We start from the raw sequence: 22,292 nt of genomic DNA on the forward strand, positions 1-22,292 counted from the left end.
GCTCTATAGAAGGAGATGTTGGGTTTGGGAATTGTTCTTTTGATTATGAACGGTTGCTAAGAATTCTACATTAGGGAGAGTGTAAAACAAATATTGGAAAGAACTGTAGGCATCCAGGAATGTTTAATTGTACCCAAATAAAATGAGTTCTTATAAATAATCAGAAAGTTAACATTGAAATGGAACATACCATAGCATGTTTTATAAACTGCAAGTACTTTGGCAAATGTCATTGTGGTAAACATGTCATGTTTAATGGAATCTAGTCATCACCATTATAGATACTAATGATGCAATCAATATTTGTACAGTAACTTGCTAGCTGAAATTATTTCTTTGAATGAATAGCATGAAAATCTACTTCAAAGAAAAAACATCATAAAAACCACACATTTATAGAATGGTATTGTTCCAGCCTACCAATTCAATGTTCTTTTTGATTCTGCATAGTACATTATAGTGTTTATTACAATTCAATACTTTTATAGAAAGCTTATACAACATCCCATATTTAATCTGCAAGTATATATTAGTTTACAAATAATTATCATGCAGATTCCAGAATGTTTTTCCTAGTTTTATATGCTGCTCACAGTCCACTGGAAATGGATGGCCAACCCCCCACCCCTGAATAAATACCCTTCTATCCAGGGGTGAAATCTACTTACCTTCCCTACCGGTTCAGAAGTGCACACGCACGGATCCTTTGCACATGCACAAACCTTTCTGCGCATGCACAGAGGGTATAAAACAGGTTAAAACCAGGAAGTAACAACAACCAGGCGGTGGGTGGAGCCTTGCACTGCCATCGCTACCGGTTCTCCGAACCACCCACCACCATCGCTAACAGTTCGGCCGAACCGGTCCAAACTGGTAGCATTTCAACCCTGCTTCTACCTCTGTTGTTGTTCCTGAATGATTTGAAGACAAGACTCTTTTAAAGTGTCTTTGCTCATAGTCACTCATGTCCTTGTGACCTCTTATCAAAGTGTTCTGCATGGGGCTGTCCCCGAAAAGCATTCCAAAGTTTCAACGGGTGCTGAATGCAGCTGCACAAGTAGTAGAAAGGGTATTGGGTATTTAACACATGTAACACCACTGCTTGGAGAGTTGCATTGTTTGCCAATATTTCCAGGTGTGATTCAAGGTGCTGGTTATCATCTTTAAAGCCCTTCCTATCTTGAGGCTGGTTTACCTAAGGAACCATCTTCTCCCAGTTGTTTCTACCTGTTCAATTTAGTCAGGCAGGTTGGACATGCTGCAGGCCCTGTCAGCTAAGGAATGTCAGTTGGCAGGAATTAGATGATGTGCCTTCTCTGCCGTAGTCCCTGCCCTCTGAAATATTCACCTTCCAGATATCAGGACTCCAACCCTTTTGGCCTTTTGCAAGCTGTGAAGACTCGGTTGTGTACCCGACTCCCATTTCCTGACTGTATTAATGAATGAACTGTTGTAAGTCAAGGACTACCTGTACTGTGTTTCTTCTGGAGTAGTAGCAAACTACTACTCAACGTAAGAAGCAAATCACTAGTTTTAACAGTGTATGGAGCACATATGGATTTGCTAATCTTGAAAAGAGCCTGGAAAGGCCTGTCATTAAACAGGAATCAGCACCTGAATCACCTCTTCAGAGGAAGATGAAGAAGGCAGGATGGACAAACAATAATGTAATGTAGAGATCTGCAATGCACTATGGGTTTTTGAATTAAATAATTTATCGTAGGAACTATTTTGCATTAACCTATTAGTGAGCCATATATGGGTGAAGAATTCTCCAGAGGATGTGCAATAAAATGATGTAAAAAGAATGATGAAATATTGCACATTCACTTCAGAGTGTGGGCAGAGAAGGAAAAAGCTGCAGTTGTTATTTTTGTAACTCTTATCTGCAAGGCCCCCAGAAGTCCTGCTTTGCTGCCTCATCATGGTGAGTAGGTGAGTTTTTTTGACGGGATGAACCAAGGATGCTAGAGATGATGCTCTAGGGGTATATAATTCTACAATGGTCACTCAAGGCATGAAGACTAACTCAGGTGCCCAATAAAGCAAGCTGCCACCTGCATCAGGCACGATAGCAATATTCCAATACTTGAAAGGCTTCTGCAGGAAAGACGCCATCAATTTATTCTCCATAGCATCTGAGGGTAGGACAAGAAGCAGTAGGTAGAAGTTCGTCTGGAGGAGATCCATAATGGAAAATGTACAAGCAAGATTTTAAACACAGATTAAAGTAGTTTTGTATAAAGAAAAAAAGTACTTAAAATGAATGATTCAAACTTCTCCTTGAATGTAGCAGAATGGATTGTTAGAGTTTGACGTACTAATTTAAAAGGTTAAATAACTAGATTTTTTTGTTTCCTCCCACGGAAATCAGCACAAGGCCAGGTTAGGTAATCGAAATCAGAACATATCACATCCCTGTTCAAATGAAGTTTCTCAAACCTCAAAAGTAACATTATCAAGGCAAATAAGATTAGCATAATGGTTACCATTTGAAGGCAAACTTACTGAACATTTAATTCTAACTTCCTTTTCTTACCACAGAAGGGGAGTATGGCACCAGAGCATTTTAAAAGCAGTTTCCTTTTCCTTGTCTTTTTTGGCCCCACTATTGCAACTCTGTCCTTGGTGATAATATTAGCTTTCGGGATAAACAGATTCAAAACAGAGTTTTGAGGCATTGGAAGGGAACTGGGCTTCACAATCCCCCGGATTCTGAATAAATAATAATAAAAAAAACTAAATTATTAGGCCATAACATCAAAGGGAAAGTGAAATGAGAAATTTTACAATCTACTAAAATATAATAAATCTTCAAATCAGGTAAGAGTAGGATGGTGATAGTCAGGCTAGTAATGGACAATTAAAATTTACACAAATTCTGATAAGAATCTTCCAGAAGGCAGAGGACAAGGGGTCAACTATCCAAGAGAAAAAAAGCTACCTGATCAGACGATCCGTGGGTGGTAAATGATTTAAAGAGGAATGAAAGCTGACAGCAATCAAATATGAAAATTGAACTACAAAGTTCAATCCAATAAGTAGAAAACACCTGGCAATATTATTGAATCACAAATAAACATATCCAGAGGAACATGAAACAAATAAACATGACACAGGTTGGAAAAAGTATGCTTTTCACCAATACTTGCTTTTGAACTAGAAATATTTGGGGTTTTTTTGACACAGAACTTTCTGCGGACTAGTGACATCCCATGCAAAGATAGGCATACTTAGATCCATTAATTTCAGGAAACATACACCTCTGTGTCTAAAATGAAACTGCAGGCAAATGTATATATCACTGTTATTAATCTTTATATACAAAATATAGAATACAGAGTATGCTCCAATGCACAAGAATTCAGCAAGAATTAAGATCAGATCCAATCCATGACTTAAGTAACTTACACAATAAGTAGTCAGAATTCATATAACAAAATGTAGATTTTTTGGACTGTTCTTTTTTATGGTTGTAATAATAAACAATATGCATGCTTTAAAAATAAACAGGACATTAAAACATTCCTAGACATTAACATTAAAAAAAGCACAGTCACCAACTTGCTGGGTGTATAGCACTAGGTAGTAACTCCAAGTACCTGTTCTGTTTCCTTGCATCTCTAATAGGGAGACTATTATCCTTGGTAGCTATTTAGTGATGACAGCCCTTTCCTTATGATTTGCTACTGGATCAACTTATTTCTATTAATAAAGGTAATTAAGGCTAAGAGGAGAGTGCCTTGGAAATGCGGAAGGCTTGCACAGCATTGGTACGGTTGTCAACACTAATTTCTCAGGATCTAATGCAATACCAAAATCTCCTCCACAATATCTGATCTTAAAAGTGGCTTTGCCATATGAAGGCATGGCATTTGGAGACTCCATAGAGGAAGAAATTACCAACACTAATCATGAGGGCAATATAGCTGCTGCAGCAATCAATGTCCACATGTTAAGGCCAATTGGTAAGCAATGTGAGAATACTGGGTGGTTGCTAAAGTCGTGCCAAGATGTAGACTTTTCATAAGTTCTGAGTGAGCACTGTGGAGACAGAATATTGGATGGGCCTTTGGTTCAATTGAATCCAGTTGTGATGAAGTTTAGAAGCTCACTGAAACAGCTGCTGGATTACTGAAGAATCTACTTCTCCAAATTTCAAACCAGTGCACAGACTCTCCATAGTAGCTTTATTCCCCAAACGCTGCCTCCATAAAATGAAGGCACTTACAATCTGTGATTTGATATTGTATGGGTGGTTGACTTTACAACAGTAGATGTCATTTTGGCTCAAGCCAAGAGACAATACAATGCACTCCCATTCAGGTCCAAGTCCCTGAGCAAGTTTGTTAATCTGTTGATCAGTCGGTGATTTCTTCAAAATCTTTTGTGGAAATCTGAGTAGCTGATCATCTAAAACAAAGAAAAGGGAAAAAAGCAAAGATTTTAAGGCTTACCTAAAGCATTAGTTTCAGAAACAAAACTTAGATTAGCCCTTTATAACAATATAGACAAATTTCTTGTGCGTCTAATCACACTTGGCCAAATCAATATAATCATATTTATTATTTAGCATATGATGAGAACATGACAGAAGTAAATATATACACACAATCCACATAATTATATACAAAACTTCTTCCGGGGGTATGGCAGTGGCCTCATAACTGGAGGTCCAATTTAGCTATCCAGGTGATCACCTCTGGCATTGCTTTGTGCAGATCTTCTGGGGAACTGGAGAATGCCTGTCGCAGACAATCTTGCACAATATGTTTAATTGTTTGCATATCAGCACCACAATCGCAACAAGGGAAATCCTTCCACCCCCACATATACAGGGCAGAGGCACTTCTTCCAGTATCATACCTAATTCTGTTCAATTTCATCCAGACAGAGTGAGGCAGGTCAAAACCATGTGGTTTTGATTCAATATAATGAAATAGGATAGCAACAGTCATAAATAATTTCAATTAAATAATAAAAAGGTTAAAAAAAACTCTTTATAGATGTAATTTAAATCTAGAACTCATTAGATGCCCAAATTGAATTTGATGTCATTTTCCATCACATGCATTCTAAAATAGGAATTGTATCACTGTACAGCAGGGCTTCCCAACTCCTAGGCTGTGGCTACTGACAGATGAATGTGCAAAGCTTCATTTGCTCATGTGCGGGATTTAGGTTGTGTGTGCAAAACCCTTTGCTCCTGGTGCCGAAACTGCTAAACCATTGCCGTCAGTCCACAGAACCAAAAAAGTTGGGGACCCCTGCTGAATAGGATGGCTCAGGGAAACTTTTACTTATCAAATGTGACACTCGTTTTCTGCTTTGCGGTTTGAGTACTATAGAATTGATTTACAGCAGGGTAAGCAATAGAGTCCTACTATAGATATGTTGGATTAACTCTAATTATCATAGTCACATATTATGGGAACAAACTGGAGAGCCAAAGGCAGCTTGCCTCTATTTTACAAAGTTATTAAGTATCCAGAAAACTTCCAAAGAAAGTATGGTGAACTGAAGATGGTTCTGTGAAAGCAGAGCCAATAAACACAGCAAAGACCAAGGAACCAGTAAATAGAATGGTTCCTTGGAACCGCTCTGGCTAAGGAGAGGATGGGAAATTGTCCACATGCCCATGTATCCTGGACAGGTGGTCCCTGCAAGGAGTTCACAGGACAGTGATTTTCCACAGGTATCAGTGCTGGGAGACGTTAGCCATCTTGCTTGCAACCGTGGAGACTAGGAAAGGTTCATAAACCTCACTTTCTTATCACTTGCAGAAATTGATCATTAAATACCTGTAACCTATTCCTTCAACAAGTTTGAAACACTGAATAAATCTGGCTTCAATCCTAAAGGAAATAAGTTTTTAATCATAACCTTAAGAATTTAAAGAATCCAGAATAAACAGCAAAAAATTAAATTAGATTCTGGTCTTAGAAAAGTATAAACAGATTAGGGGTCCAAGAAAAATTGAAAAATTGAAAGTTATTATAAAAGATTTTACAATTACAGTAGTCCTCAATTTATGACCACAATTGAGCCAAACATTTCTGTTGCTAAGCGAGATGCTTGTTGAATGAATTTTAAGCGAGGCATTTGCTAAATGAGCTTTGCCCCCTTTTACGACCTTTCTTGCCATAGTTGTTAAGTAAATCACTGCAGTTGTTAAGTGAATCTGGATTCCCCATTGACTTTGCTTGTCAGAAGATTGAAAAAGGTGACCACACAACCCCAGGACACTGCACCTATAATAAATATGTGTCAGTTGCCAAGAATTCAAAATTTGATCACATGACCATGGGGATGCCACAATGGTTGTAAGTTTGAAAAATGGTTATACATCCCTTTTTTCAGTACCATTGTAACTTTATACAGTCACTAAGTGAACTATTGTAAGTCAAGGACTACCTGTAATTATAAAGAACAGCTTCTGGTGGAAAATAGGTTCTGTTCTGGTTTTCACAAGATACAGCAATTTCATGACATGGACACTAGAGGGGACGAAGGCTTTTAGGAAGAGGAAAGAACTCGAGCCTGTAAAATATTGCAAGACACTGTAATAATGAAAATAATGAAGGAGACTTTTAAAGAATAGAATAAGAAAATAGTAGTTGCAACATCAATAACGTCAATAATGATGTCTGCTTCCATGGATAGACTATGTCCAAAAGATGTTAGGGAAAAAATGACAGATGTAGAACGATTTTTATCCGACAATATAGAGATATCAAATTAGAATGTTCAATTAGAAGTGATTAAGATATTCTTTGAACGGTACAAATATATATATTTGGAAAAGTAATTGAAAATTGGATATAAGATTTAAGATGTATTGTGCAAAATAATACAGTTTATTGTTTAATAAGAAGAGATCACACATAAATTTGAAAAAGCAATGGAAAGGAAATGAATGAGTGTAGTGTTATATATTTAAGGGACTTTTAATAAGATATTGGATTGTAATATCTGGAAAAGTTGATAAAGAAAAATATTTGTGATTAGAATAAGGGAATCTAGGGAAATACGCGGAATTACATTATGTTGTGAGATTTTGAATTTAAGGGTTTTAATTTGCAGAAAGAAAAGGGAAAAATTGAATTTGATTAAGATTAGGGCGAAGGGTAACATTGGTTAACAAAAATTAAAGAGAACGATTATTATGGCAAACAGTGAAATATATAAATTGTGTTGGAGATGACTAATAATTGTACAGATATGTGACTCGGCCAATACTCTGTTCAGAAAAAATGCATTGTATGTTTGTTTGTGTGTTTGTGTAAAAAATAAAAAACTTTTACAAAAAAAATATAGAGATATCAAAGTGGGTTTACAATTCACAGGCTAAGAGAATGAATTCGAAAACAGATGTTTCACTGGATCTACAAAAAAAAATGGCTGACATTTTAAAATTTAAAAGGAAACTGCAAATAACAAACAGTGACTTCAGTAATTTTGTCCTATTGGATCTATAAAGCCTTGAAGAACTCTGTGTAAAGGGACAAAGAAGAAATGAAATCAGATCCTGTAACATTTGAATGAGCTAAATATTGAGACTGTTGGAAGTGATACAGAGGAATATAAAAATGGTTTATTTTAGAGTTTCCGGATTTGCAGACTGGGGTGGGGGGAAGAGGATGGTTCCACTCTTGCCCACTGCTTCCGCGGCCTGGGTCTGAATGGCTGCAGCCCGGGGGTTGGGAATCTCTGGTTTATTTGATTAATGTTAAAACAAGATATGTTGTTATTTCTGCCAACCCTTTATGGACTTTCTGCTGACACCGGGACTGAAAAAAATGTTTCATGATTTTGTTTATAGATAAGAAATGTTTATGGGATGATTAATAAATGTTTGTAACCTTAGAGGGAGTGAAGAGTCACTAAATTTGTTTATATGTGTTGTGATGAAGGTCAGAAGTTATTCCTTAGTATATTCTTTATTTACTTATTTACTTCTTTATTGTATTCTTATGTCTCTCTTTTTTTCCTATTCTCTTTCATTTTTTAAAGTTTAGTGTCAACTTGCAAAGCTTTCAAGTTGCCATGAGCAGGAGGGAGGGAGAACTGAAGTGAATGCCATACATTTTTCTGATCGCAATCAGAAGGAGGGTGTTAGGTTTCACAGCCAGCCAAAGTGGTTAATTGGAGAATGTGATTTATGACATGGCCAGGGGGGAGGGGAGAGACAGGGTCATAGGGGAACGTAAATCTACGTGGGGTCAGTCCTGACTGCATCCAAGTATTGCCAGAATGGTGCTCCAAATAAATAACTATATTTCCTTTGAAGTTTGGATCATGGCTCATGAATTAATTAGGGCATTTTTCGGAAACTTGACATTTAGTTTGTATTAGATTTTATTATTATAATCAAAATTCTTAAAAACAAAGGTATTAAGCATCCCCCAAATATTCCATTTATCTTTTTCTTTATGGAATTGAGTACCATTGTTACTCTGTAGAGTATTTCAAACAGCACAATACACACCATTCTCATAATGTTAAATGAGGAAAAATGTTTCTATATAAAACCTACCCAGAGCAGCAATGATCAAGTTATGACTCCTTAGAGAACACTCTTTAGAGAGCACTTTGTGAAATATGTAAATAAAGCACAGTAGATAGACTACTGAGAACAGACTGGATATGACATTATATGTTGTTCTAAAGGAAACAGCTCTTACTTTTAGAAGTCAGAAACATCTCTGAAAAGCAGCACTAAAGTACAATCTCCTGCTTAGTACAAGAACCCAAATTAAAGTGTACAGGTAGTTGCCTAGCACCGTCTTAAACACATCCAATGAAGGAAAACCTACCATTTCTCTGCACATCTCTATTAAACTCTTCTTATTGTTAAGAGTTTCATAAACACTCAACCAGGCTGTTTCAAAGGTGCTTTTTCAGGAGGCAACTGGACTTTCTTGTTTTTTCTTTGAAGACATTTCACTTTTATCCAAGAAGCTTCTTCATCTCTGACTAGATGGTGAGAATGGAAGGATTTATATTCCTTGCAGAAAGCTGGTCGGATTTATATTCCTTGCAGGAATGCAAATCACCAGTCAGAGCTAAAGAAGCTTCTTGGATGAGAAGCGAAACGCCTTCAAAGAAAAAACAAGTCCGGTTGCCTCCTGAAAAAAAACACCTTTGGGGACAACCATGACCTGGCTGACTGAGAATCTCCAGACATTCAACCAGGCCTTAACTTTTTTTTGTATGGCTTTATTTCAGGTATCTTAAAAGTTTTTCTGCAGTCTTTCTTCTTTAAGGCTAAGCATTCCCAATTTCTGCAACCTCTTTTTAGAAGTTGTACACTTTCCAGGGCCCTTACTGCTCTATTCTGAATCTGGTTCAATTTATATGAACCTTTCTATGCTCAAAACTGCTTTTTTCCATGGCGAGCTGGAAAAAAAATGCAGTTAAGAAGGTTATACGTTCTATGAAAGAAAATGGAAGGAAACAGAACTGATAAATAGAACTAAGCAATAATGCTGAAAGGTGTTGAGATGGTTTGCTTGGCTCCATCTTTCATGCCTTTATCTGGGCATTGATTTCTAATTTTGGTTGTGAAAGTAGCACCACCGTAAGTCAGGCACATGAATAAAAAAGCAGACTGGTTGAAAAGAGGTTATTCTCACAATAGTGGCCACTATTGGTGCTAATGGAACACAGTGGGAATGTCTCAAATGATTCTTAAAAGGCCGTATGTTCCTTGAAACATTGCAGCTATAGCAACCGCTCACCACTTGCTTAGTTTCCAGGAAAATCCTGTTTTGTTCTGTTTCTGCTCCCGGCAATTTGTGACATGATAAACTCTTTTCGAGAGTAATTCCACGCTTAATACTGACATCACTGTCATAACTACTTTATCAGGGTGATGAGTACCACTTAAAATTAACTGGAATTAGGCATGCTAACTGAACATTCTTGCTTTCTACTTCTTTTAAAGTGTGGTTTTCAGATTTTCCAGACCAGGTCCCTGAAAATTTTAGCTTTCTTGGGTAACACAAAATAAATAGAAGACAAAAGCTGAGAAAAAGATAACATAAATGGTTGTATTTATCTAGAAGATCCCCTTTACTGCATGAAGTTATTGGCCTAATTACGGTGATAATAATATCCCATCAAGTCGATGACAACTGTTAGAAATGATATATACTTTCTCTAGGAGGAACTGCTCTTAGCCAATGGCCTACCTAACCTAACCCCAAAATTAGTAAAATTGATTAAAAGTTTTCCAAGCCTTTTAAGGAGGAGAGTTCCCATCCTTACCTCAAAATCTAAGCAATTTAACCAGGGACTGTTTGCATGTAATGCATTTATCATTAATGCCATTCATATGGATATATTCATTATATTAGAATTGTTCCATCCTGGATATTTTAATGAAAGGCTGTGAATTTTAATCTTCATCTTAATCCTTTTTTTCTTTTATTTATAGCCTCTCAAATGTATGAATGGAATATATGCAAAAGCACAGTAGACCAAAAAGGACTTCTTATTAAGACTATTTCTAAATAAGCAGGTACACATGTAATAGCTTTAAAACACCTGAGGTCATGACTTTGATTCTCTGTCACAGCTGATCATTCTAGTAATAAAAATAATTGCCATTTAGTGGAGCTGTTATATAATGCAGTTACCAGTAATCTACCAGGATTTTGGTATCATAAGTGGCAATGTCCCTTTGGGAAACTTTAGCACAATGCAGATAACTTGTTCTGTATTTTCACCTGGCAAAGTTGTGTCTCATATTGGTGTATTAGGCTTGAGCAGGAAAAAAAAGCTTGTATCATTGAGAAGTTAAGTCCTCAGTCTAGCAGAGACACATTATGTCTTTGAACAAGCTCTTTGCTGGTGCAGTATTGTCTATTTTTTTGTTTATCATCCTTTAATTAATAGGAACAAAATAAGAGTAGGAACAATCTGTCTTTACCTTGATTTCTCCCCTGTTAATAGATATATTAACAGGCCCAATCAGGGGGCAACTTGCCCCATTCAGAGAGGGGCAGCTATCTGGGCATACAACACCAGCATTTCCAGCATCCTGTTAACAGATCACAGCTGTGCTGCAATATGTTTGATATGCTCCAAGTTGTGAAATGCTGTCCAAGAGGTCTATTGCTGACATTGCATAAGCTACCATTCAAAAGAATTTGGTTGAATCCATTTATTAACTGGGAACAAGGAATGTCAGGATGCTATTCTGCTAACTGGAAAAAGACACAGATTTAGCAGGATAAACAGCACCTAAATGCTGCTCCCACATCTTAATAATTGCATTTATTTTTTTTAAATGATTCTCTCAGTCTTCATAAAATTAAAATGCTTAGTTAAAAGGGGCACTGCTAGGCTATGTGGTATGTCTGCCAAAGATAACACCCAGCTGACAATGGCAGAACTCTCATAGCTGATCATTACTGTTTTACAACAATTGTCAGGTGCTTTTGGGCTAAACCAGTCTTCCATTCTTTCTTAAGTTTAATTTACGCTATTTTATTTACTGTCCTTTCTTCCTGCTCAGAATGATTGGGGAATAATCAGCCTCATGAAATTTCCTGGAAGCCACACACACTGCTTGTTAATGATGCATGTTCGAAAAGACTGAAATAAGTAGATGTGGTAAAAACAAAGAGCGGTCATGGACTCATGAATGAACCAATGAATATAAATGTTGCAAAGATTCTACCAGTCACAGAAGAAGGATTTGGTATTTTGGTATTTCTTCCTGATCAAGGATTAAAAATCAGCAGGCAAAGAAACCTAAACTAAATTCTTTTTCTTTTTTAAATAATCTTTATTTACATTTTACCATTAAAAAACAACAAGAGAACAACATAATATATAAATAACAAACAAAACATACAAAACAAGACAACAAAAACTTACAACGCTAGCATATCTACAAACAGTACCTTGATAACCTAGTACTCGATACTGTATATCTATATTATAATCCGGAGAAGACAGAGCATCTTACATATCTTTATAAAACAATTAGGTCTATCCAACCTCACTTTACTCGTATAATATAAGTTTCTCAATACATATAGTTCCTCTTCTAATTTGGGTTATATTTTCCTTTTCTCAAGCCATTTATAAAATTTTTCCCAGGATAAACATACTTGTGTTTGATCTCTATCTTGTAATTTTTTGGTCAATTTATCTGCTTCCGCACAGTCTAAAATCTTTTTTATAATAGCTTCCTCTGATGGGATATTTTGATTTTTCCAAAGTTGCGCATATGCCAATTTCGCTGCTGTGACAATATGTAATGCAAGATACCATACATCTCTTTTAATACCTTCCGGTTTGGAGCCGAGCAGGCATGTCTCTGGTCGCCATTCAATCGTTTGATTTAAAATCTCATTCAGCCATTTTTTAATTTCCCCCCAGAATTCTACTGCTTTCGGGCACTTCCACCACTGATGGTAGTAGGTGCCACGCTCACACCCACATTTCCAGCATTCTGCTGATTGTCCAGTAAACATTTTCGCTAGTCTATCGGGGGGAAGATGCCATCTGTATATCATCTTGTATATATTTTCTTTGTATGCCGTGGAAACTACTAATTTCATATTCTCTCACCAAATCTCTTGCCATTTCTCTAAATGGATTGAATAACCAAAGTTTTTTCCCCAGGCGATCATTGTATCCTTAATTATTTCATCGCCTATCTCTATTCTCATCAACAATTTATAAGTTTTCGAAATCATGCCTTTTTCTTGGCCCATCAAAATTTTATCTAATTCTTGTAACTCACCATTAATACCCTTCTTATCTCTGTCTTTTTTGTATTTAGATTGGATCTGTAAATATGTCCACCAGTCCACTTGTACCCCTTGAGAGTTCAATTCTTGTTTGGATTTTAATTTTCTTTGTACATTCAGCAAGTCTTTGTATGTTAATTTTTTCGCATAGTTATAGAGTTTAGGGTATATCACTGCTTCTAAAGGTGATATCCAGCACGGTATTTTAATATAATATTTTTTACTAACTTTTTCCCAATTTCGAATCAAAATATTTCTTATGTAATGACGAGTGAACCATTTGCTTTGAGGGGTGTTGTCTCGCCAAAGTGCCATATGCCAACCCTGATGTAGGTCAAAGCCTTCTATTTTGAGAAGACGGGTATTATCTAAAGTAATCCATTCTTTTACCCAAGTTAGCAAAGCGGCTGAATAGTAGTTCTCCCAACATGGTAAGCCCAGGCCTCCTCTTTCTTTTATCTCTTGCATCATCTTTTTTTTAATCCGTGGTTTTTTTCCCTGCCAAACAAATTTAGTTATTATTTGGTTTAGGTCCATGAAAATTTTTTTAGATAAGTTCACTGGGGCGGTTTGAAACAAAAAGTTAAATTTCGGTAGCACGTAGGATTTAATTGTTATTACTCGTCCTAGGAGTGAGAGTTGTATTTTAGCCCATTTGTCTAGGTCTTTTCTTGTTTGAGTCAGTAATTTGTTGTAATTATTTTCTTGTATGCTCGAGCATCTACCAGTTAGCCAAATTCCCAAATATTTAACTTTGTTAATACCTTTAATCTAGTCACTTCCTGTAGGTCTTTCTTAGCTTCTTCTAAAATATTCTTAGTTAATATATTTGTTTTCTTTTTATTGATTAATAAACCAGCTACCGCCCCAAATTCCTCAATTGTCTCTAATAGATGTAAGCAGGATTCTATAGGCTCTTCCACAATGAAAACCATATCATCTGCGAAGGCCTGGGTTTTATATACCTGTTGACCAATTCTAAGACCTTTTATTCTTTCTTCATTTTTTATTTTAAGCAGCAATGTTTCTAGTGATAAGATAAAAAGTAAAGGAGATAAAGGACAGCCCTCTCTTGTGCCTTTATTAATGGGAAATTCTTCTGTTAAGTCCCCATTTATCAGTAGTCTAGCTGTTTGTTTTGAATAAATAGCTTTAATTGCGTTTATAAATCTCTGTCCAAATCCCATGTGTTCTAACTGTAATAATATGAACTCCCAGTTAACTCTATCAAAGGCCTTCTGGGCGTCTATAAAAATTAGTGCGGCCTGTTTGTCTGGGTGTTCTTCATAAAATTCCAATATATTTAGCATGATTCTCATATTGTCTCGTAATTGTCGTGATGGTAAAAATCCATTTTGGTCTATATGTATAAATTCGTTCAAAAATCCTTTTAATCTATTTGCTAAAATTGTAGTGAAAATTTTATAATCCGAATTCAGAAGTGATATTGGTCTATAATTTTTTATATCTGTCAGGGGGGGATCTTCTTTAGGGATTAAACTAATTTTGCCCTCCCTCCATGAATGGGGAATTTCTGCTTTCTCAAGGACTTCATTGAATAGGTCTTTCATATGTTCTCCCATAACCTCAAACATTGTTTTATATAGCTCTGCTGGTAGTCCATCTGTACCAGGTGTTTTCAGATTTCCCTGTTTCTTTATTGCTTTTTCGATCTCCACTAAAGTAATTTCTTCTTCTAATATTTCCTTCGTTAGATTGGGTATCCTGGGTAAATCCGAATTCTCTATATAATTCTTTATCGCATCTATTAAGATCTCCTCTCTTTTGTATAATTCTTTGTAAAAGTCCACTGCAATTTTTTCCTTCCCCTTTTTGTCTTTTATTAAATTCCCTTCCTTATTTTCTAGTTGGTCAATTTGTCTGGCCTGTTTTTCTTTTTTTAATCTAAATGTAAGCCATCTTCCTAATTTATTAGCTGATTCGAAGTGTTTTTGTTTTGCTATTTTTATCTTCTCTTTCAATTTATCTAGCTCCAAGAGATTCAATTGGTGTTTTAAGAGTGCTATCTGTTCTTTGGCTCCTATGGAAAGTGGGTTTTCTTGTAGTTGTTCCTCAGCTTTTATTAATTTACTTTATTGATAGGAATTTATGCTCCAAATATTAAACAAAAATCATTCTTTCGAAGATTACAAAGAGAAATCCGAGAGCTGGAATATGAGCAGGTATGCCTTCTGGGTGACTTTAATGCAATTGTTAATAGGATACAGGACTACAAAACGGGGGGAAACCAAAAAAAAAGAAATATAAGACAAGACAAGAAGATATTACCAGTCATTTATAATGAAATAAAAGACGAACTAGGATTGATAGACACCTGGCGTGAGCATAATCCGATAAGCAAACAATTTACTTATTATTCTCCCAGGCATAAATCATGGTCCAGGTTGGATATGATTTGGATGACACAAGAACTTAACTCTCAAGTGGCAGAGGTTAGAATTATGCCGAATGATTGGGCGGATCATAACCCAGTACTAGCCGTATTAAAGAAAGAGGGAGAAAATAGAGAGAGATGGATGATGAGATCAGAGATATTAAAAGAAACTGAATTTATACAAAAGCTCAAGACAGAAATACCCCTTTTTTTCCAAGAAAATAAAACACCAGGAATGCCACTGCAAACAATTTGGGATACTGCTAAAGCCTTTATAAGAGGTCTTATTATTAAATATATGGCCACTAAACACAAAAAAGAAGAACAAGAAAGGGGTGAGTTAATAAGTAAATTAATAAACTAAATTCTAATTACAAGATGATAAGATCTTTTTTGAGCCATACAGAGAGAAAAGAGTTAAGTATTTGCTTTTTTACATACATACTGTAATTTACATACAGCTTGTTAGCTATATGTTTTTGTGGACTTAAATAAAACACAGTAATCCAACATTGAAAGAAAAGAAATGATATTCGATACATTCACAAAGAATCCTTTGATCTGACCTATTGGAGAATCTACAACTTGATTGCTAATTCTATAATAAATGAATGCAATCAGGTTGAAAATGCATAGTAAAACTGGTTTAGCAATAGTTGAAATAAATAGACAAATAACCAAGCTCCTGTCAAATAAAACGTGAGGATGTGAATCTTCTATAGTGATAGTTAAGACTGAGAAGACAAGGATTCAAATTAATATTTAGGAGTCAATCATATTCTAGTCTAGCCTACACATTTTAAAAGAGTGTATCAATAGCAACTAAAGAGAGCCACATACATTGGCTTGAACATTGTGGGAAATATATGAATAGTATAAATGAATAGTAAATACGATTTGTGTCTTTTCAGGATCCAATCTGATTGAGTTTCAAATTCCCAATATGACTTGGAGGTCAAATCTTAATTACAACTGCAAATTTTAAAAAGTTTTTAAAGTTCTTATAAAGAACGTCACACGACAGTAGCTTAGACACTTTTCCTAAAATCTTTACCATTATTTCTATAGTCTTTCAGTTTAATCTCCTAATTAAAGTATTATTATCCAATTACTGAGTAAAAACTTTTTAAAAAAAACAACAGCACTTCAATTGTTTAATTGCTTTTAAACATATTAAAATATCTTTTCAAAAGCTCGAAAGGAAGTATCAGAATATTTTTTTTGAACACAAGTGTTTGTTATTCTGCAGCCCTCTGAATTTCTTGGAGATAGTATTCTAAGAAAAAGGAGGAGGGAACGAATCATTAAATTAACACGGGGATTTTGTAAACTAAAACAGGGAGATTTGAAAACCATGCTCTTTTACTGTTTCCTGTCTTCCTGGAAAAATCTTATTGTTAAATCAGTTTGGATTACATAAAAGGACTAAGTGACGGTTGTGAAAAAAATTACTTTTTTAGTAAAAGCCACAATCTTTTTCTTTTTAACAATATTTTGCTTGGACATATTTCCATCCTGCACCTATACTAATGTTCTAGATATCTAAAAGATCTGTATTTACATTCCTTCCAATATGTAATAAAGAAAAGATGCATTAAGATTGAATTCAAAAGCATATGTTAGTCCCACTTTACTTATTAAATAGCAAAACAAAAATAAAGCAAATCAAAACTTTACAAACAAGAAAACCAAAAACTATACTGTTAATCTGCCAGTCCAAATGCAAGACACAAATGGAGATGAATTAAGCAAGAGGAACTCAGAAACATGGACAATTAATTCAGCTCAAAAATCCAGGCTTTAGTTTTGATATTAAAAAATACTTTTTGAAAACATTTGGTTTCCTTGTATCATATTTTTGTGTTGTCATCTGCTACTACACACTACATGAATTATACACCAATTTACAAAATCAATATACCAGTGAGGTATTTCAGTCCGGATGCCTCAATGAGACAGATTCTGCAATAATAAGATGATATTATATAGGACATTTGCAGCACATGCTCCTCCTTAATGGAAGTATCCATATTTCCTCATGCTCACGTGGAGAGTGAGAAGGCTAATCTTGTCCTCTACACATACTGGGGTCTTGATTCAGATGGGAATAGGGAAACACATTCAATTTTAATTCAAATTCCAGCTAAAATGGGTACATTTTATATTATCTTTAATTAGATGCTTAGAAATAGTTTGTAAATAAATCATGCCACATCACTTATACTGTTAAACTCAAATTTACCATTTGGAGTAGTAGAGATTATCACGAAGATCTCAAAACCACTATCCCATGTAATTCTGAAGTATATCTCACAGCCTCAAAAATCTCCACCTGGAATACAGAGTGATAGACAGATATTTGTTTGTCAATCACAGTCTTTTTTGTGTGCAAGTTTTATGAATTTAAAGCAGAAATAGGACAAAAAATCAGTTGGGGACAACTTCCATGAATCTTGAATTGTACAATAATTTTTCTTGGAAAAACAGCCAGATCATTCTTAGTAGGGATATATGCAGCACCTGTCCTGGAATGTAACCATTACTGAAAAACTCTGAAGCTGTTCTTATTAAAACAATTTTCTGCTCCTTAAAAGCTTTATCCTGTCTTTTTATCTCAAGGCACAGAATACACAACTATAGTTTTATAGAGTATCTTCTGCAAGTGTCAGTTTGTATTTATAACACTGCTAACATTTCAAAAATATTAAAAAAAAGTGATGGCTAAAATTTACAACAAACTTTGTTGGAAAAAAACCCAGCCTAATTTAGCAGGTATTTTCTTCATTGTGATTCTTCCAGCAAAGCTATGGTACATACCTAAGTACTGCTATTTGCTGATACTGTAAATCAGACCTTGCTTAAAGTTAAGATTATTTCTGTATTTGCTTCTTTTTTGAAATCTCTCTTTCTCTCTCTGTCTGCATGTTTGTAGATTAATGGAGAAATATTTTATTGTTTTTGAGGAATTGTGTTTATCTCTGTCAAGGGGAATTGCCAAGGTCATCATTTTAAGAATTTGCAAAAAAAAAAGTTTGTCTAGACTCTACGGTAGATATTAAGAATTGGATTCAAGAGATATGTAATTTATCCATTTCTGAAAATGCAAACTTTTCTATCTGATTAAAAAAAATGCATTATATTTCTCTTTGCTACCGATTTCATGTTTTATAGCAAAAAAATATATGCTTATATTTTTCTCCTCCTTTTTCTTTTCTGTTTTTTTTTTTTAATTTGATTTATATGCCGCCCTTCTCCGGAGACTCAGGGCGGCTTACAATGCGTTAAGCAATAGCCTTCATCCTTTTGTATATTTATACAAAGTCAGCTTATTGCCCCCACAAACTGGGTCCTCATTTCACCTATCTTAGAAAGGATGGAAGGCTGAGTCAACCTTGAGCCTTGGCGAGATTCGAACCCTGCAGTAATTGCAGGCAGCTGGTCTTAATAACCAGCTTAATAACAGGGTGCCTTAAACCCCTGTACTACCAAGGCTCTTTTTTGTTTCTTATTATTGATCAGTTGGGCTGCTTTTCTGGATTTTCTTTTTTTTTCCTTTAATTTTTGCATACTCTTTTTTAAAAGTTGTATGAACATATTTTTAAAGATTAGGGTTATTTCCTAATGATGGTACTTAATTCAGTGAATTCTGTTGATAAAATATTTGCTTTCTTTCTCTAGCACTGTTTGTCTAGCAACAAGCAAAATATGAAATGCAGTTGATGGAAAGAAAATGAGAAAAATGCACACAAGACAAAAACAAATAGCACGCCATAAATATGGGATTCGACTATGTATGAGATTCTGAGTTATTTATGAAAGTTTTGCCATTTTCCCCTCCTTTTTTAAATATATTGAATTATGTCCAGGATCTCCATTTTCATGAATATAAAATCTGAGTATATTTGAAAAAAAGCTTATAGCAACTACCGGTAATTTTTCATGATTATATAGAGGGTTCATGTAAAAATGTAGAACTTGTGATAGTAGAAAAGCAATTATGATACATACATTATTTGATTTCCCACTCATTTAGTATCAATGCTTTTTTATCAGTATGTGGTTAAAAATTCAATAAATTTAAAGATAAAATTCTTATAATTTTTTTCTAATTGCCTTCCAGGATTTTTGAGAATAATCAGAGCTCAATATTATTTTTTTGGTTTTCCCCTTCTCCAAGTGCAAGTGCATGTGATGTTTAATTTGCAATATCCAAAAACAGAATAAATTAAAACTATGTGCTACGAAGTGATGACACAAAACCATAACGATAAACACATTTCCTCATCAGTAACAATGGATTGTTTCCTCCCTTTTTAAACAGAATTTATTATCTGGTTAGAGCTGTTGAAAATTGAAGAAATCTGCTTTATTTATTTATTTATTTATTTTAGATCCTGCCTTTATTACTTTTACAAATAACTCAAGGCACTGAACACATCCAACACATTTTCCTCCTCCTATTTTTCCCACAACAACAAACCTGTGAGATGGGTTGGGGTGAGAGACAGTGACTGACCCAAAGTCACCCAGTCACATGGATTTCATGTCCAAGGCTGGACTTGAACTCAGTGTTTCCTGCTTTCTAACCTGGTGCCACAACCACTAGACCAAATTGGATCTTATGAGTATATAAACAAAGAATTTATAAGGCTACTAAGAACACCAGATTTTTACACTCTCCAAACCACATCAGAGAATATATTAGGTTTAATCTTCATTAATATTGGAGTATAAGAATCTTGAGATTACTCATTTGAAATTAATATTTAAAAATTGTTTATATAAATTACTTATATAAAAGAAAAATTTATAGAAAACATTTAATGAGGGAAAAGGAGACTAACTCTGAACAATAAAAGTAAAAGACATGAAGAAAAGTTTTCAAATTTTACAGAAATTAATTTCTGCCATTCAGTTTATTGTTTCACTCTAGAAATAGGGTCACAATTAAAATATAAGTTGCTTGAAGACTGCACATCTTCGTTCCTAGTAAAGAAAAGTCTTATTATTCAGAGCTAAGAATAACTCTTAAAAGCATAACCGAGTTTGGAAGATAAAGCACTACAGTTGCATGAATTCGCCTAGAATGGTTTTGATTATATTTTTCTAGAAACATTTAGGGAATGTAACTGATGCTTTCATTATAAAGCATCTAGTTTGACTAATACAAGACAGAGTCATATTCTGTAACTGCTTTAGATACAGAAGCTATAACAATTATAAATTAAGAGTATTTCTGTTTTGTGATCATGTCTTTCGCACCTATCTACTCTTTTGTTAACCAGAATTCTGACTTCCCAGGAGCTACACATACTGAATATCTTCAAAGTAATTAACATTGTATTATCCTGAATAGTTAAATAAGGCATGAAGACTAGAAACTAGGAGACCATGAATCTCGTCCTGCCTTAGGCAAGTGACCTTGGGCAAATCATTTTAATCTGAGGAAGAAGGCTACATGAGGACCAAAAGCAATGTAGAAAGTGAAATCAAGCTTGAGGATTCCTTTTGCAGAATGCCAGGGTCCCTTTCATGTTTTTAAAACTGAAATAATATTTCAAAAATAAATAAAACAGGGAGATCGATAGTCAATAGGGAATGAGTTGGTGAAAGCAATGGACAACACACTAGGGACACAGGCAATAAAGATGGCAAAAATTGGGGTAATAACCTATCACTTAAGCTCATTTTAAAAAATGAAAATTGCATATAAAGAAAACTGTCTTCCTCAAGGCCAAACCAGCAATAATAAGGCAGAATTAATTAACATAAAAGCTACTCAAAAAAGCTTTCCCACTCTAAAGCTACTAATAGATAAATGAAAAAATAAAAATAAAAAACAGAAGAAAGCATCCTTACTGCTCGGCTGCTCCAAAGACTGACAACACAAGGGGGAGGGGGGGGGACTGAAATCCTCTATTTATCCAAATGAGAGTGAAAGCATTTGCAAAAATAATTTTTGTCTCACTGTTTCAGTGTTTTGAAAACCAAAGGAAAAAAAATCAGTTTTCATCTAAATACAGCAGGTAAACAAACTAGAACTAGAAAAGAAAGGTTGTGGAGAACTGCTCCAGAACAAGTAGAAAACAATCACATAAAAAGCTAATATTGCAGTCAAAAGGCAATGAAGAAATACATAGCTTTTTGCCCCCGTCATCATTGAGGAAAATATTCCAAACCTTAAAAGAAAGGTTACTTTACTATTGTAGGTGTTAACAAAAGATTAACACTTCTGGGCAGGAAATCCATTTATTCATTTTATTGAAAAATTTAACACCAAGGATATCTCTGGAATATATTTGATTGTAGTATTAAAACCATGCCCAAACTGCTCAGTCTTACCTAAGTTTTATTTAGAGTGTCAAGGAAAGTGGTTGGCATTATGATACAACTTTTATAATTCTGAGTATTCAACCATTTTCTGTAGTAATCCAGCAAGAGAGAACAAAAACAAAGAATTGGCAGCAAATAGGGATAAATCTCTTCCAATTTTCACCAAAAGGACAGCAGATGACCGTATGTCAAATTACATTTTGGCAAAAATATATTGTTGTGTCTCCAACTGCTTGTGTAAAACACTAACAACAAGTGAAAGGCAGAAAACCAATTGCAATGAAAACTAGGATTTTATGGAAACCAAATTGATACAGTACGGAAGAATTAGAAATGTGTTCTTAACATTTTGAGAATGATTTTTACTGTTCTTGGCATGGATAAAAAAACCCCATATTTGATCAGACATCACTTGAACTCCAGATTAGAACTCCAGGAACTAAGCTAATACATTCATCACATCCCACAGTTGTAGAAGCATTTCTACGTCATCCCTGATCCATGGAGGCCACTCAATTCAGAGTTCAAGGTTAGTGGCAGCCTGTTTGTGTGTGAAGGTTTGAAGTTGTTATCAGGAAATATACCCTCTTCCTCAAACATACTCTGCTCTAAACACCACCACCCACTACTCCTCCCCTATATTGGTAGGATATTATTAGTTCTTACTTTGTATTTGGCTTAATAGTAGGCAGAGTCTTATGTTGCTGGATTTTTTTTAATTTGATGTTTTATCACATTTATATTTATATAAATAATATATACTTAAATTAAATGTTTAAAATATGAAAGGAAACATG

General features: G+C 34.9%; 1 protein-coding gene across 2 annotated transcripts in view; it reads right to left on the minus strand.

The window, feature by feature from the left end:
* Window positions 1-3,299: 3,299 nt before the first annotated feature.
* Window positions 3,300-22,292, minus strand: part of CRADD (CARD and death domain containing adaptor protein) — a 32,781-nt gene continuing 13,788 nt past the window's right edge. For both annotated transcript variants that reach the window (XM_034402728.3, XM_087874009.1), the window contains exon 3: window positions 3,300-4,413. In XM_034402728.3, the coding sequence (XP_034258619.1) occupies window positions 4,112-4,413 (302 nt within the window). In that variant the 3' untranslated portion in view covers window positions 3,300-4,111. The remainder of the gene's footprint in view (window positions 4,414-22,292) is intronic.

Source organism: Pantherophis guttatus, chromosome 7 (assembly GCF_059756535.1).
Source record: "Pantherophis guttatus breed Tessera chromosome 7, ASM5975653v1, whole genome shotgun sequence".
Lineage (NCBI taxonomy): Eukaryota > Metazoa > Chordata > Lepidosauria > Squamata > Colubridae > Pantherophis > Pantherophis guttatus.